Source organism: Rhipicephalus sanguineus, chromosome 4, assembly GCF_013339695.2.
Source record: "Rhipicephalus sanguineus isolate Rsan-2018 chromosome 4, BIME_Rsan_1.4, whole genome shotgun sequence".
In the NCBI taxonomy this organism is placed as follows: Eukaryota; Metazoa; Arthropoda; class Arachnida; order Ixodida; family Ixodidae; genus Rhipicephalus; species Rhipicephalus sanguineus.
The window spans coordinates 10406280-10420880 of record NC_051179.1 but is presented as its reverse complement, the minus strand read 5'-3'; the positions used below and the strand labels follow the sequence as shown (position 1 = coordinate 10420880).

The 14601-nt window shown below is 46.2% G+C and overlaps 1 protein-coding gene across 1 annotated transcript; it reads right to left on the bottom strand.

Annotated features, from left to right (window-relative positions):
- Nucleotides 1-345: 345 nt before the first annotated feature.
- On the bottom strand, nt 346-11914 carry LOC125756171 (uncharacterized). Its single transcript, XM_049415054.1, has 4 exons — nt 11811-11914; nt 8389-8546; nt 4281-4379; nt 346-351 (listed from the first exon to the last, which is right to left on the bottom strand). The coding sequence occupies exons 1-4, from the start codon at nt 11878-11880 to the stop codon at nt 346-348; spliced, it is 333 nt and encodes a 110-aa protein (XP_049271011.1). The 5' UTR covers nt 11881-11914.
- Between the last annotated feature and the right edge of the window lie 2687 nt (nt 11915-14601).

The following is a 14601-nucleotide window of genomic DNA, read 5'->3' as shown; positions in this document are numbered from 1 at the left end:
TCTTTACTAAAAAGCGAGTGGTAGTGAAGGAGCAAAGTTTTGCGACAACCACGAAAGTATGGTCGCCTTCATACATTTTTTTTCTTCAGCTGAAGCAATCTTTGTCTCAAATTGTCCACCCACTATCGCATTTTGTGTTGAGCCATACCGTTAGTTATACCTGCTTTCTAGCTAGCTGAATTTAAAATTTCGAGATTACTGACAAGCCTGAACTCCTAGTACTCAATAACAGGAGGAGGGGTAGAAAACCGCGGGGATATGTTCCTGAGGAAGAACCCAGCTTAGTACTAACCACAAAGGCTGGCAAATCCATTAAGCAAGTCGATTCCATTAGATCTCTTGGGGTTATTCCTGGAGACAAACGGTACAAATGGAAGAACAATACAACACATCACTAGCAAGACTGAGGAGGTAATGAGACTGCTAAGGAGACACAGAGGGTTGGGAGAGTACAGCGCCATGAGACTGGTCCACGCTTTCGCCTTGTGTCACTTCTCCTATGTAGCTGGTATGTTTAGATGGACACAGACAGAAATAAACAGGTTGAACCGATTAACTAAAAGGCTTGTAAAAGCAACAGTGGGATTGCCGGTTAGTGCACCAGATGATAAATTAATGAAACTTGGGCTCCACAACACAATAGCCGAGACAACTGAAGCTCAGCGAATTGCCCACAGAGAGAGGCTCTCTGGAACAAGGTCAGGTAGAGCAATACTTGAAGAGGTAGAGTGGTACCCAACCGAATCCAGAGATTCAGGTGAGGGCACAGTAAAGCTAAAACATAGCATAAGAGAGATCATTAAGACAACTCCTTTCCCTAGAAATATGCACCCGTTGCACAACCAGGAAAGAAGACAGGCCAAAGCTCTCCTGCAGGAGATAGAACAGGACAGAGAACATTCGGCTTTTGTAGATGCTGCATGGGTAAGAGGAAAGAAAGCCTTTACGGCAGTAGTAGTATAGATTCAGATGGACTCACTCAGGATGCTATTACAATCATGACTAAAGATGCCACAGTCGCGGAACAAGTGGCAATAGCATTAGCTTTAAGGAATAATAAGTGGACGCGAATTTACAGTGACTCTAAGATGGCTATTAGACACTTTACCAAAGGCTTTGCGACCAAAAGGGCTGCCCTACTGATTGGTGCGATGGACAGCCAAAAGATCGAAATCCGCTGGTTTTCTGCACATATGGGGTCTGTCGATCCATCTCGGAAGGATTTAAACGAGGTGGCTAACGCAGCTGCACGAGGACTTACCATCCGTGCACTGAGCGACCAAGATCCCGATAATATTGCAGGAGGAGAACGGGCCCGGGACCGATTACTTACATATAATGAAGTGACGAAGCATTACTATATGAACAGAAGAGAATTCCGAGTGCCACACGCTAAGCTCCATAGAGCTCAAGCGGTGACTATGAGATTGCTACAGACAGGCACTTACAGAAACCAAACTTTATTAACAAGATATATTCAGAAAGAGAGTTGCAAATCAATTGCGAGAAGTGCAATGGCATCATTACTCTGGATCACACGCTTTGGCAGTGTCCTGTGGCTTTCACAGACTGTGACAAGGAAAGAGATTGGTGGCAAAGAGTCCTTCACAGTGGAGTTCTTCCAGATCAAGTACAGGCCGTCCAGAAGGCCCCCGATACGGCGGTAAGGTACTGCCCCGAAGTGGGAGCCGCCTGCGTCAACCTAAGGGTTGATCTTCAGGACCCGAATAAAGTTTATCATACCATTCCATACTAAGTGTTGTTTGTAAATGGTGCAAAGCTGTAAAAATGTCCCGTTGAGTTCATCTATGAACAGTCGTAAGAACCTCACGCACATGGCCTTCGCCACGGCTTCCCGTAACTGAAGTTCGTAAGTACTTCAATATTTGGGTCTGCACAATTTAAGCATTGCTTTCACAAAACATTGTTGACGTAGTTGTGACGGTGAGGGACGGAAAACTCAAACCGGTAAAAATGGAACTTTTTATTGTGAGAGCCTCTGCCCGGATAAAGAAGCAACTCAAAGGGCAAAAAATACTCGCTGTACACAGATAGCGGCGAGAGCAATCGTCGGTAATCTGATCGTCCTCAAAACGTGTCGGTTTTTGTACATGTCTGATCGAACCTTCCAGCGTTTTCGCTGGTGCTAGCCTTCGTTGCAGAATAAACTCAACTGCTCGTGTCATGCGCGCAATCTGATTCAGAACAGTATGGGGAACGCAAGCACAAGTTTGGGCGCGACGCTCGCGCGGCCGAGCTATGCGTTACTGGGGATAGACGCCGCTGGCGAAGGCGGTTTGTCGCTGGATTTGGCAGCGGCAGCGGCAAGGATACGTGCGAGCATGTGCTCCTCATTCCACTGGCAATAGTTACATTGTGACGCCCCACAGATGCAATCCGAGAGCTCTGCGCGTGCGCGCAAGCGGGGGTGGCAGTGTTGTATCCGTGGATATTCCCAGTTGCGATAAGAGCAGTGGCGCCGCTCGGCGTTGGTTTAGAAGCCTATAAAACAATCACAAAGTCCCCCAAACAATGCCGCGAGCTCGCTTTGCGCCACGGCAGTGGATCTTGTCAGTGAAGCCCGATCGCACAAAGACGAAGAAATAAGCGCGCGGAGCAATATTAGGACGAAATCACAGTTTCATGTAATTTGTTCTTGCTGTTAGTTTCTAGCTATGAATGAATCGCATGTAATAAAAAAAAATGCAACAGAAACTCCCTACTGAGGAAATGTCAGGCAATGCGAGAGCATTATTAGCATTGTGTCATGACTGGTCTCATCTGCCACACTATATTGCATAGGTTAACGCGATTCCTTGCCCGACATGACGCGTGTATGGGGTCTTTTTGCAAATGAGTTTCGAACACCAGCGTGGCTCTGTGATAGAATACTGTGCAGAATCGTAGAATCGCATCAGGCGTCAAAACGTGTGCATTGCGCAACGCGTGGGTGGTTTAAAGCTGCCTACCATTACAACGTGTGCAGCAGCTGCGCAGGTGCGCGTAACACCTTACGGACGCGTAGTGGGTGCTTCGCCAATTCGCAAAAGAAAGAATTATGGCGTAGTGAGCACTTCGCAAATGTACTTGCAGTAGGCAGTTTATGATAGTATGAAAGGGTCAATGTTACATGCACAAACGTTCATTTCCTTGTGGCATGGCTGAAGGCGAAGCTCAAACGTTCTCCAAGTGTTTTTTAATTACTGCCGGAATATATGTTTCTGGATCATCTTAAGACGTCTGCTGCCACAGAAAAAGTAACGATAAGGGCACCGAGCAGATATCGTATTTTCCTTATTTCTGAGGATTTTTGGACACAATTGTTGAGACAGCCTGCGTATTTAGGATATATACAGAACAGGAGACCAGGCCAGACATTCGGTACGCACTTTCCCCGGGGCAATGCTCTTCAATCCGAGGTGGCTGCTATCTTCGATTACTGGAGAGACGTGGTCTGTCATAATCCCGCTAACAAACTTACTACAACTGTCAATACTCTCACTTCTGTAATGAAATCGAATTAAAATGAGCTTGCTAAACTCGCACACTAAATATGAGCAATGAGAGATAAGGAAACCACTCGTGAGGACCAATATATAGTAACGGAGAGAGAAACGGGCTCCTCAGAGTAGAGAAGCAGAAGGTGGGCCACCTACCGTGATACTTGTGGCCCGCGCAAAACGTTTCGTTGAGGAAGGCCCGGAAGGGATAGTCGGTCAGTGTGCAGCCGCAGTGGCGCCTCGTTTCATTACGAACGCAGTCGGCAAAGCACGTCTGCAAAGCGCATCAACGGCATTTGCCGGTCGAGCACGGTGTAGTCACGGTGCAGTAAGGCTTAGTGCAAAACAGTTCATAATGCTATCAAGCGCTGATGTTCATTTCTTTCGCAATTACTATAACTGGGCAAATTATTCACCAAAGTAATTTCCTATGGTCAGGGAATCACGTGATTTTAGTCAACTCAGACAGCTTCGTGACGAGGCATTCTACAATAAATCACATCCGTTTCATCATTTACGTAGTTGGCTAAATCTGCGCGGCCCTTCGTATCAAATAGAAGGCGCAGCCGAAGTTCTAGTTGACGTTAGGTAGGAGAAATGAAGTTGGGCAGGCGACGTAATGCGTGGGTGCGTATATTATACGTTCTCACCCGCATGCCGACATAAGGCCATTCATGCATTACTTACTTGCCGACACATAGTATTTAGTTGTGCATAGCTTACTGCCGTTCGGTGCGGTGTCGAATGCATTTTTGTATTAATTAATAACCACGTGCTTACTTCCTGAGTGTGAAAGGCAGGATAGTGAGCCAGCTTTTCCATTTTCCCATAATCCACGCAGTTGGTGTCGTAGGGAAACTCCAGCCGCTTGAGCATCCTCTGTAAGGCAAATACGCATGCTGCTTTCTCGTCTTTCCGATGCGCATCAACTCTCGTAGCATAGTGCCTCACTATATACAAACTTGTGTATTCCTGGAAAAGTGTGTTAAAAGTATCTACCAATCACCACCCTGATGCATTGAATTCATGTGGATTCAACACTTCATAATTATACGCCGTTACCATTTCGCGCCGTCGTATTCAGGAATAAACGATAAAAACTTGGTTGACATGCGCGACACATGGACGACAAAATCGAAAGCATGACGAGCACAAAGATGGAACCGCTAATATTTGAGCATGGTAACCAGTGAAAACGAAGGCAAAAAAAAAAAGTGCCCCCACCTCCCCGAAGGGAATCGTGAGGAAATGCGAATGCATTTCTTGCGCCGAGAGTACAAGGCGTAGTAATTTTATTGGCGTAAAGCTGGACACATCGACACGCTCAAGTCTCCCTTTTGGGCGCCTCTTTCAACGAACGCTTCCTACGTGCGTTCGTAATAACCTCATGGATGTTGCCACCGCCTTCAATGCTGCACAAACGCGTTTAGAACGCGCTGTTTTCAGGCTGTGCCAAGGCAGCAAAAACGCTACAAACGCGTTTCAAACGCACTGCATTGAGGCGGTTGCGCAGGGAGGAGAGAGAGCGAACGGCGAGAGAAGGAGCGGCGAAGCACTGCACCTACCCTCGCGCGCGCCCGCAGCTGTTGCTATGGGAGAGGGAGTGAGAGCGGAGAGGCGCGCGGACAACGCCGGATGCCTCACATAGCCCGACTAAGAAATGCATTCGCATTTAAAAGAAAACGAAGGATACACTTAGTGTAGCACCGTTACGAGGCCTGTGCGAAGCGCAGCGCAGAACACAGTGCGATAGCAGGTGTTCACGGAATACATTATTAGATGCGAAGCATCTTATGGCGGAGTTCAATCCGGTGGTGGTGTGCGGCGTGACCACCCTTACTGCGCATGCGCAGACCCTCTCCACACGCTTCCTCTCCCCTACCCCTCCCCTCTCCCACTCTTCCCCTCCCCATCCTGCGCAACGCCGCGACGAGCGCCAGCGCATGCGCGTTCCTTCCCCCTCTCTTTCCTCTCCTACGATCCCCCTCGCGCGCCTGTCGACCGCGTTCCCCGCTCGCCCTGTGAGAATTAACGGCCAGTCTAGAGGGAAGACACGACGCGCGTATTGCACTTCCCTAAAATTTTAGGATTTTGGGACACATAATTTGAAGCGCCGCGTGCGTGCGTTTCAAATTACGTTTCAAATGCGTAGAAGATATATATATATATATATATATATATATATATATATATACTGGGTGTTTCAAGAAATGTGTCCAACCTTCTAAAAAAATCAGGAAAATGCGATATTTGCTCGGAGCTTTTAGAATTGCTTTTTCCGTAGCGGCAGCAATCTTAAGGTAGTTAAGGACACCATTTAGGACAGTAATTAAGAAAGTTACATTAATTAACATTTTAATTAGTGGAGTTAGGTGATTGTGTCAAATGGGAGAATTGAAGTTCTTCATGCGAGGAACACATCCGAGCTTTGAGATTTCGAAAAAGCGTCCTCTAGTAATTGTTGTGGCCTAATGAAATTCAACGAAATGCAACGGTTTTCAACAGCGAAAGCCATCGAATTCGGTTGAATTTCATTACTTCGTAATTATTACTAGAGGCCGCTTTCTTGAAATCTCAATGTTGGGATGGGTTTCTGTCACGAAGAACTTCAATTCTCCAATTTGACACAGACACCTAACTCCACTAATTAAAATGTTAATTAATGTAACTTTCTTAATTACTGTCTCAAGTCATGTCTCTAACCATCTTAAGATACCTAGCGCTAAAGAAAAAGTCATTCACTAATTTTGGACGTCTCACAAGAATATGGCAGTGGCGTCTTCCATGTTTCTCTTTAGGTTTCGCCATTGAATTTGGTTGAATTTCATTACTTCGTAATTATTACTAGATGCCACTTTTTCGAAATCTCAAAGTTGGGTTGGGTTTCTGGCATGAAGAACTTCAATTCTCTCATTTGACACAACCACCTAACTCCACTAATTAAAAAGTTAATTAATTTAACTTTTTTAATTACGGTCCCAAATAATTTCTGTAACCATCTTAAAATCCCTGCCACCACAGAAAAACCAATTCTGAAGGCAGCAATTAAATATCGCCTTTTCCTGACTTTTTGAGAAGGTTGGACACATTTCTTGAAACACCCTGTATATATATCTTCTACGCATGTGGCCCGGGTTGTACAATACCTCTGCCAAGCGCAACGATGGACTGCTTCCTCTGCTCAGCTTGAGCACGACTTTTCTTCCGCTGGGAAGCACGTGAGGGAAGTCACGTGACTTTTCCTACAGTCGAAAATGTACGCCCCTAAACCTGACAAGGTCACTTGAGGTCCAGCGCATACCTTGACAACTTATGGCTAGTGCGATAACAAATCGTAATGCAGAATGTAAAGTTCAATTACAGGATCTTTTCGTTGACCTGCCTGCCTTCCACATGGCATTTATCTATCTCCTATAACGGAATCACCAGGGCGTGAGAACAATTAATAGTAATTTGAAGGCCATGCATTATTCGTGAACTATTCGAAAAGTATTCGGTTCATTTTCTTAATTCCGGCAAAAGGTGGTATCTTGACCTTTCTTGTTGCCCCTTCCCAATTGCCTGCAATGCTTCGTATGTTTCCTCCCACACACGCAGGCTATTCGAGCTTGTAATCTATACAGCCCTTCTTTGTGACTCTGCCGCCTTACAACACTGCGAGCACTGTGCTTGCACCTGGGCGTGGGCGGTGGGTGGGCGACAAAGCGCAGCAGTGTTGCCTGTGCAGTTGCTGGAGTGCGAGAAAGTGGGACAGGGGCTGTTCGACATTCTTGCAAGCATACCTGCTCTTGGAACCGCGGTAACATTTTTGTCTTCACGTTTAATCGTTGTCAGGATGAACCAACGAAGATATAGCAGTAAATTGTAACGCCACTGCTCAGACAAGCTAGCAACTACTAGCAGGAGGAGACAAATCTATTTCTAGGAACTACCCAGGAGCAACTGCACGATGCGGTGGCGCCATCCACTTATCGAGGGACGAAGCGGGAACGGATGGGCGATCCGTGGCACTGGAGTGGCTTCTTTTCTCTCCGTTTCTGAATCGCTTTTCTTGATCGGGCGTAGTAAATAAAACGCCTTCACAATTCCCTCTTCTGGCAGGCTATTTTCGGGAAATTGTCCCTTAAACAACCCCAGGGAGGGGAAAAAAACAGCCTTTATGGGACAGCTTCAACAGCCGCGCTGGCCGCGCATATCCGAAGCACACGACAACACTATGTGGGTGGAAAAAATGTCGTTACTGCTTGTGCACTGAGATATTGAGACAATACCAAGTCGTTGCAGCAACTTGTCAAGAAAACGAGCACGAAACGGTTACCAGCACGAATATATAACCTTTCCTGTTGAAGCGTTTTCGTACCTATCAACTGCCATTTAAAGCAGTATTTTAGGGCGCAGTGGATACGAAAGGGTGGCAAAGGCAACCGAGTATGGCAAGGAGTTGGGTGGGTGATGAAATTAGGAAATTCGCAGACATAAAATTGAATCAGCTCGCACGGGACGTGGTAAATTGGAGATCACCCCGCAGTGTACATAGAATAGGCTGATAAGGATTGTGATAGATATAATAACATGCGTGTGCGTAAGCTGCATTATTTTTTAAAAGTTCGCATAGGGACCACCATCACTGCTACCAGACACATCGTGCCCGCTACTCCGTCAGCCAGGGCAGAGCCATCTTACAACTTGCGCAGTTCACCGCCAACTTCTTTGAGACTGCGCTACATACACAACGAGAAAAATAAGGTTGACACAAGAGCAGTCTACTTCTTCTTTCGTATTTGGGTCGCCTGATAGGAGACAATCGGCGAACTTCCACTCCAGCGGCAATATAGCTCCTTCACTATGCGCGGCAGCGCTTACTGCAAGAGCGGCCAGGAGGCGTCACCTGTTGCAAGCTGTACTCGTAGCTGCCAGAAGGCCTGAGCAGCAGCGTGTGTTTGGTGGCGGCGCTGATGCTGTCCACGTGGTGGAAGGTCATGTCCATCTCGTAGTGCGAGAGTCGTGGAGAGCGGCCAGGGTACCAGAGCACGATCATGCTCATCTCTGCACGACAGAGAAAGGGACGTTTCAATGGAGCTCTCTCACCCACTTTAATATTGGGAGTCGTAGATTCCCCATTTGCCCAGACTGGAAGACAGACAGCGACGCGCACAAAATGGGGCTGGGGAGGGCGGTGGGAGCTGACACACACACACACACACACACACACACACACACACACACACACACACACACACACACACACACACACATATATATATATATATATATATATATATATATATATATATATATATATATATATATATATATATATATATATATATATTGTCGCGAGGTCGTGACGTCGACAAAAACAGCAGCCGGCGTGTTGAAGATGAAACTCTTCATTTGGCCGAACTTGTGGCCGGGAAAGGAAACAACTACAGCAGCAACACACGCTGTACACTGATAGCGGCGAACTGGGCGTCGGCCGTCGATAAAACTGAACATCGCTGGGATTATGTCACGCATCGAACTTTCCAGCCTTATCACTGGTGGTCGCGCAAGCTGTGGAATAATCTCGACTATTCGCGTGATGTGCGCAATCTTAACAAAATGATCTACTGCAATCTGGGATCTTCTCAGATATTCTGGCGCGCTTTGTGTAAGGCAGCAGCTACACGTGCGTTGGGCCGGCAACAGAAAACATAGAAAGAAAGGAGCGTGTGTGGCAATATACAGGGTGTTTCAAGAAATGTGTCCAACCTTCTCAAAAATCAGGAAAATGCGATATTTGCTCTGGGCTTTCAGAATTGCTTTTTCTGTAGCGGCACGAGTTTTAAGGTAGTCAAGGACATCATTTAGGACAGTAATTAAGAAAGTTACATTAATCAATTTTTTTAATTGGTGAAGTTAGGTGATTGTGTCAACTGGGAGAATTCAAGTTCTTCATGCGAGGAACCCATCCGAGCTTTGAGATTTCGAAAAAGCGTCCTCTAGTAACTGTTGTGGCGTAATGAAATTCAAACAAATGCAACGGCTTTCAACAGCGAAAGCCATCGAATTCCGTTGAACTTCATTACTTCGTACTTATTAATAGAGGCCGCTTTTTCGAAATCTCAATGTTGGGATGGGTTTCTGGCAAGAAGAACTTCAATTCCCCACTTTGACACAGTCACCTAACTCCACTTATTTAAAAGTTAATTAAAGTGAATTAATTTAACTTTTTAAATTACAGTCCCAAACAATTTCTTTAACCATCTTAAAATCCCTGCCACTACAGAAAAACCAATTTTGAAGGCAGCGATCAAATATCGCATTTTCTGATTTTTTGAGAAGGTTGGACACATTTCTTGAAACACCAACACCATCTATATATATATATATATGTATATATATATATATATATATATATATATATATATATATATATATATATATATATATATATATATATATATATATATATAGAGAGAGAGAGAGAGAGAGAGAGAGGAACAAAGCATAAATAATTGTTTTGCCCCAATTTACATCGTGTCCTATAGGGGGATTTTATTCCACCACCACAAAGTATTTCAACAAAGCCTTCACAGAAGCTGTTCTCGTTTTACAGTTGTTTTGCATCTCCTGTACAACGCATTCGTATGGTTCAGGTATATTCGCATTCTGTGAGGTGTTTAGCCCTTAAATCTTTGTTGGTGGTGGGATTCACAAATAAAGGGAACCGAAGGGTTTAATATTCTACTATAGTAACAGTTACATGAAATGAACAATGTACACCGGACCCAGGCATTTAAATTCGTCGTAATGAAGAGAAAAACACGGAGGAAAAAAAAAGTCACAGTTTCGCCGCAAGGCCGAAGCAATGAATGCTATAGCAAGAAACTAATGCTATATGAAGTGAGGCTCGTCAATGGATACTCTCAGTTTGAACAGCGCTCCTGTTGCAAAGGCGGCCGAAGCAGCGAAGGAAACTAGCGTGCTTCAAGTGTCGAGCTGTGACACTTGATAGTTCGCGCTCATCTTCTGTTTGTTCGTTTAGCGGCGTCCTTTGAGCTCGAGTGGCTTTCGTAGGCTCCGTAACATGAGCGCGGACACCACGGTGAAAGCGTGAAACATCCCTCTTCCCCTTAGCACAAGAAACCCGCGCGAGCAGACAGCGGAAGGGCAAGTTCTCCCTGCGCAAGTATAAGAAGAAGCGAGCGAGCTCGCCGACGACTTTTAAATGCGCCTGTCGCGCTCCTAACGCCATCTCGCTGGTAATGAAGAAACGCTTATAAGCGCAGCCGTCTCTGAGTCCGTCCAGCGGTAAAGTGTGTGTATATAACGCTCGCCGTTACCTACGTGGAGGATCTGCGTTTCGTGGCGTAGTGGCTAGCGCCACTCGTTGCGGAGATAGAGGTCCCTGGTTCGATTCCGCGCTTCGGAAGCATTTTTCTGAATTATTTTTCTTTGGGGCTTTTGTATATATATACATACTTATACATATACGGTGCATGACGGCGGCGACGGCGACGGCGACGGCAAAATCCAGCCGAGACTGTCCATATAATTGCTATCGCAATAAAAAGTCACAGTTTCGCCGCAAGGGCGAAGCAATGAATGCGATAGCAAGAAATTAATGCTATACGAAGTGAGGCTCGCCAATGGATACTCTCAGTCTGAACAGCGTTCCTGTTGCAAAGGCGGCCGAAGCAGCGAAGGAAACTAGCGTGCTTCAAGTGTCGAGCTGTGACACTTGATAGTTCGCGCTCATCTTCTGTTTGTTCGTTTAGCGGCGCCCCTTGAGTTCGAGTGACTTTCGTACGCTCCGAAACATGAGCGCGGACATTACGGTGAAAGCGTGAAACATCCCTCTTCCCCTCAGCACGAGAAAACCGCGCGAGCAGACAGCGCAAGGGCAAGGTTCTCCCATCGCAAACATAACATGAAGCGAGCGAGCGAGCTGACGACTTTTAAATGCGCCTGTCGTGCTCCTAACGCCATCTCGCTGGTAATGAAGAAACGCTTATAAGCGCAGCCGTCTCTGAGTCCGTCAAGCGGTAAAGGGTGTGTATATAACGCTCGCCGTTAACTACGTGGAGGATCTGCGTTTCGTGGCGTAGTGGCTAGCGCCACTCGCTGCGGAGAAAGAGGTCCCTGGTTCGATTCCGCGCCTCGGAAGCATTTTTCTGAATGATTTTTCTTTGTGGCTTTTATATATATATACATACTTATACATATACGGTGCATGACGGCGGCGACGGCAAAATCCAGCCGAGACTGTCCATATAATTGCTATCGCAATAAAAAGGAGAAGAAACGGAAAAGCCGCCAGGCACCCACCGTACGTGAGCGGATCCTCTTTAAAGTTGACGAGGCTGTTGCTGCCCCTCCAGTCGAACGTGAAGCACATGTAGTACGGAAGCCTTGAGAACGATTGCACCAGGTGCCTGCCGAGGAACCACGCTATTAGGCAGTTCTTCTTTTTTTTCTTTTTTTTTTTACGAGAGAAAGTACTAGTGTGAACATCACTGCTAAGAATGTTCGGTAAATTGTCTTTACTGGACTGTAACTTACACTCGGTGCGAAAGCATGGTACAAATCAAGGTTCAGGGTTTCCGAGATGTACTGGTGTTTCGCGGTGTTGCAAGGTCGCTATCGATCTAAGAAACTATCTATACTTTTTTTTTTAACAGCTAAGTTGTTAAGCAAATCGTTCCTTGTCCGGCGAACCAAAAAGCTACCTGCATCATAAACGGGTATGTGCCACAGAAATTGGGTAAATCCCACTACTCCCCACTGGTCCACTAAAAATGAATAAGGCAACAGTTAGTCCAACAAGTGGCTGCGAAGCGATGGCGGCGAGCCGAAGACCCCGAGTACGTACAACGAGAGTGTACTAGGGAAGGGGAAGGCAACGGCGGCTGCGAGAAGACCCCGAAGCGAGGGAACGCCTACGCCAACGTCGACGACCTGCCCGTAGATCTATGACAGGTGCGAACGCGAGGTTCTGTCTCTGCAATTTGGACATCCGTGTCGTGTCTGTGACTGTCTGTGGTTTAACTCCAATCTCTCTGCGCTGAGAATCAACGTAGAAACCACCTAGCATCACCTAGCTGAAGCCTAGGTACGACCTAGAAGCAACCTACAAAAATCCTGCATCACCTAGCTAAGGCCTAGAAACAACCTATAGAAGCAACCTAGAAACAACCTGCATCACCTAGCTATAAGGCCTAGGAACAGCCTAGAAGCAACCAGATTAGTCTTCAGAATAGCCCAGTTTCGCTGTTTCGAGCCTTGCGCGGCTTAGTGCGAGCTTCGCCATTTCTACTTTTTTTTTGCGATATGAAGTACTTGTTAAAGGCGGTATTTGCAGTATCCATCTCCCTCATATCTCATATGACTTGCTCGTGGTTTCTTTATACCTTCTGATTCATCAGATCATCTATACCGGAGAAGTGTCTTGTGGGAGATGTGCATCAGTGTTTTCATAACGCGCACTTTGTCACTGGAGCTGCACGTATGTGCACACTTCCTCCTGCATGTGTTTTCTACACGGTGGGTGGCGCCACCACTTCAATTCGGTATGCCTACAGCGTTCGCTGATTTCGTTTACTTTGTTCGTTGATTCTCTCACTGCTATCGGAAGTCTTTGCTTTTCGGTCGCTTAAACAGGAACGACGGATGCGTGCTTTTTTTTACGCAAATGAGGTAAAACAAACCTAAACGTAGCCGTTAAGTGTTCGCATTATATCGCGCATAGTGAATAACAGATTACCCGCCCCGCCACGGTGGTCTAGTGGTTATGGCGCTCGGCTGCTGACCCGAAGGTCGCGGGATCGAATCCCGGCCGCGGCGGCTGTGTTTTCGGTGGAGGCGAAAATGTTTGAGGCCCGTGTGCTTAGATTTAGGCGCACGTTAAAGAACCCCAGGTGGTCGAAATTTCCGGAGCCCTCTACTACGGCGTCTCTCATAATCATATCGTGGTTTTGGGACGTTAAACCCCAGATATTATTATTAATAACAGATTACCCAGGTAAATGCCCCTCCTGCGCCAAAGAGTAGATAGGGGCGTAAGAAGCGAACAGTATAGCTTGATTTCACTGCATCCTGCTGGGACACTCAAATTGGACGGAAAACGGCTATTTGCAAGAAGTGCTTCGCATAATAACTTCTTGCTTTGTACCTAGGAACAATTATGGGAACTACACCCACCGTCGTTGCTAAGCAGCTAAGGCGTAGCCCGAGGATGCGGGTCCGATTTTCGGCCACGGCGGTCGCATATCGATGGGGCTGGTATGTGGAACATCCATGTTCTTAGACATGGTTATTCATTAGAAAAACCGAAGGTAGGTCTCATAATTCTCGAGCCTTCCGCTACGTCGTGCCTCATAATCATAACGTAGTTATTACACGTAAAATCCCGGAATCTATCATCTAAATTCACCGCCGATTCCGCTTCAACTTTTTTATGGAACATCAGACTAACTAAATTTAAAGAATTTATTGTCACTAGTTCGCTTAAATTCCAGTTGCGCGCTTACTAAAGTAATTCAATTGCGAACAGCGCCGTTGAGCCCAGCTCCTTTTTTTTTTTTTTTTAGGGCTATGCCTCGATGCCCATTGCTACACCATGAATCGGCGCCAACTGCACGACATTGCAGGTCTCCTTGATCTCCAGAGCAAAATTTGTTGTCCATAAGTCACAGCACAAAAAAAGAACCAGCTCTATGCCAAACTTAGTGCCTCTCTTTTATTTTTTTTAATGCAATTTCCACCATTCCCTCAAGATAGCACCTGTATCTAAACAGCCATTTGGGCTAGTTGCTATTGGTTCATCTTAAATGCAAAAAAAAAAAATGGCAATGGCGAGCCTTGCACTAAGCCGTGCAAGGCTTGAAACAGCGAAACCGGACAATTCTGTACACTAATATGGTTGCTCCTAGGTTGTTTCTAGGCCTTAGCTAGGTGATGCACATCGTTTCTAGGTTGCTTCTGGGTTGTTAGGTGATGCTAGGTTGTTTCGACGTTGATTCTCAGCGCACAGAGGTTAGAGTTAAACCACACACAGTCACAGACACGACACGGATGTCCATACTCCAGAGACAGAAACCCGCTCGCAAACCAAGCGCTC

What these genes read in the sequence shown, in the direction of transcription:
- LOC125756171 (XM_049415054.1), bottom strand. Translation starts at nt 11,880, where the DNA reads ATGTGCTTCACGTTCGACTGGAGGGGCAGCAACAGCCTCGTCAACTTT. An exon ending in AGAGGATCCGCTCACGTACG is followed by an intron (nt 8,547 to 11,810) that starts GTGGGTGCCTGG and finishes TCTGTCGTGCAG; the next exon opens with AGATGAGCATGATCGTGCTC. An exon ending in ACGAGTACAGCTTGCAACAG is followed by an intron (nt 4,380 to 8,388) that starts GTGACGCCTCCT and finishes TTTGCCTTACAG; the next exon opens with AGGATGCTCAAGCGGCTGGA.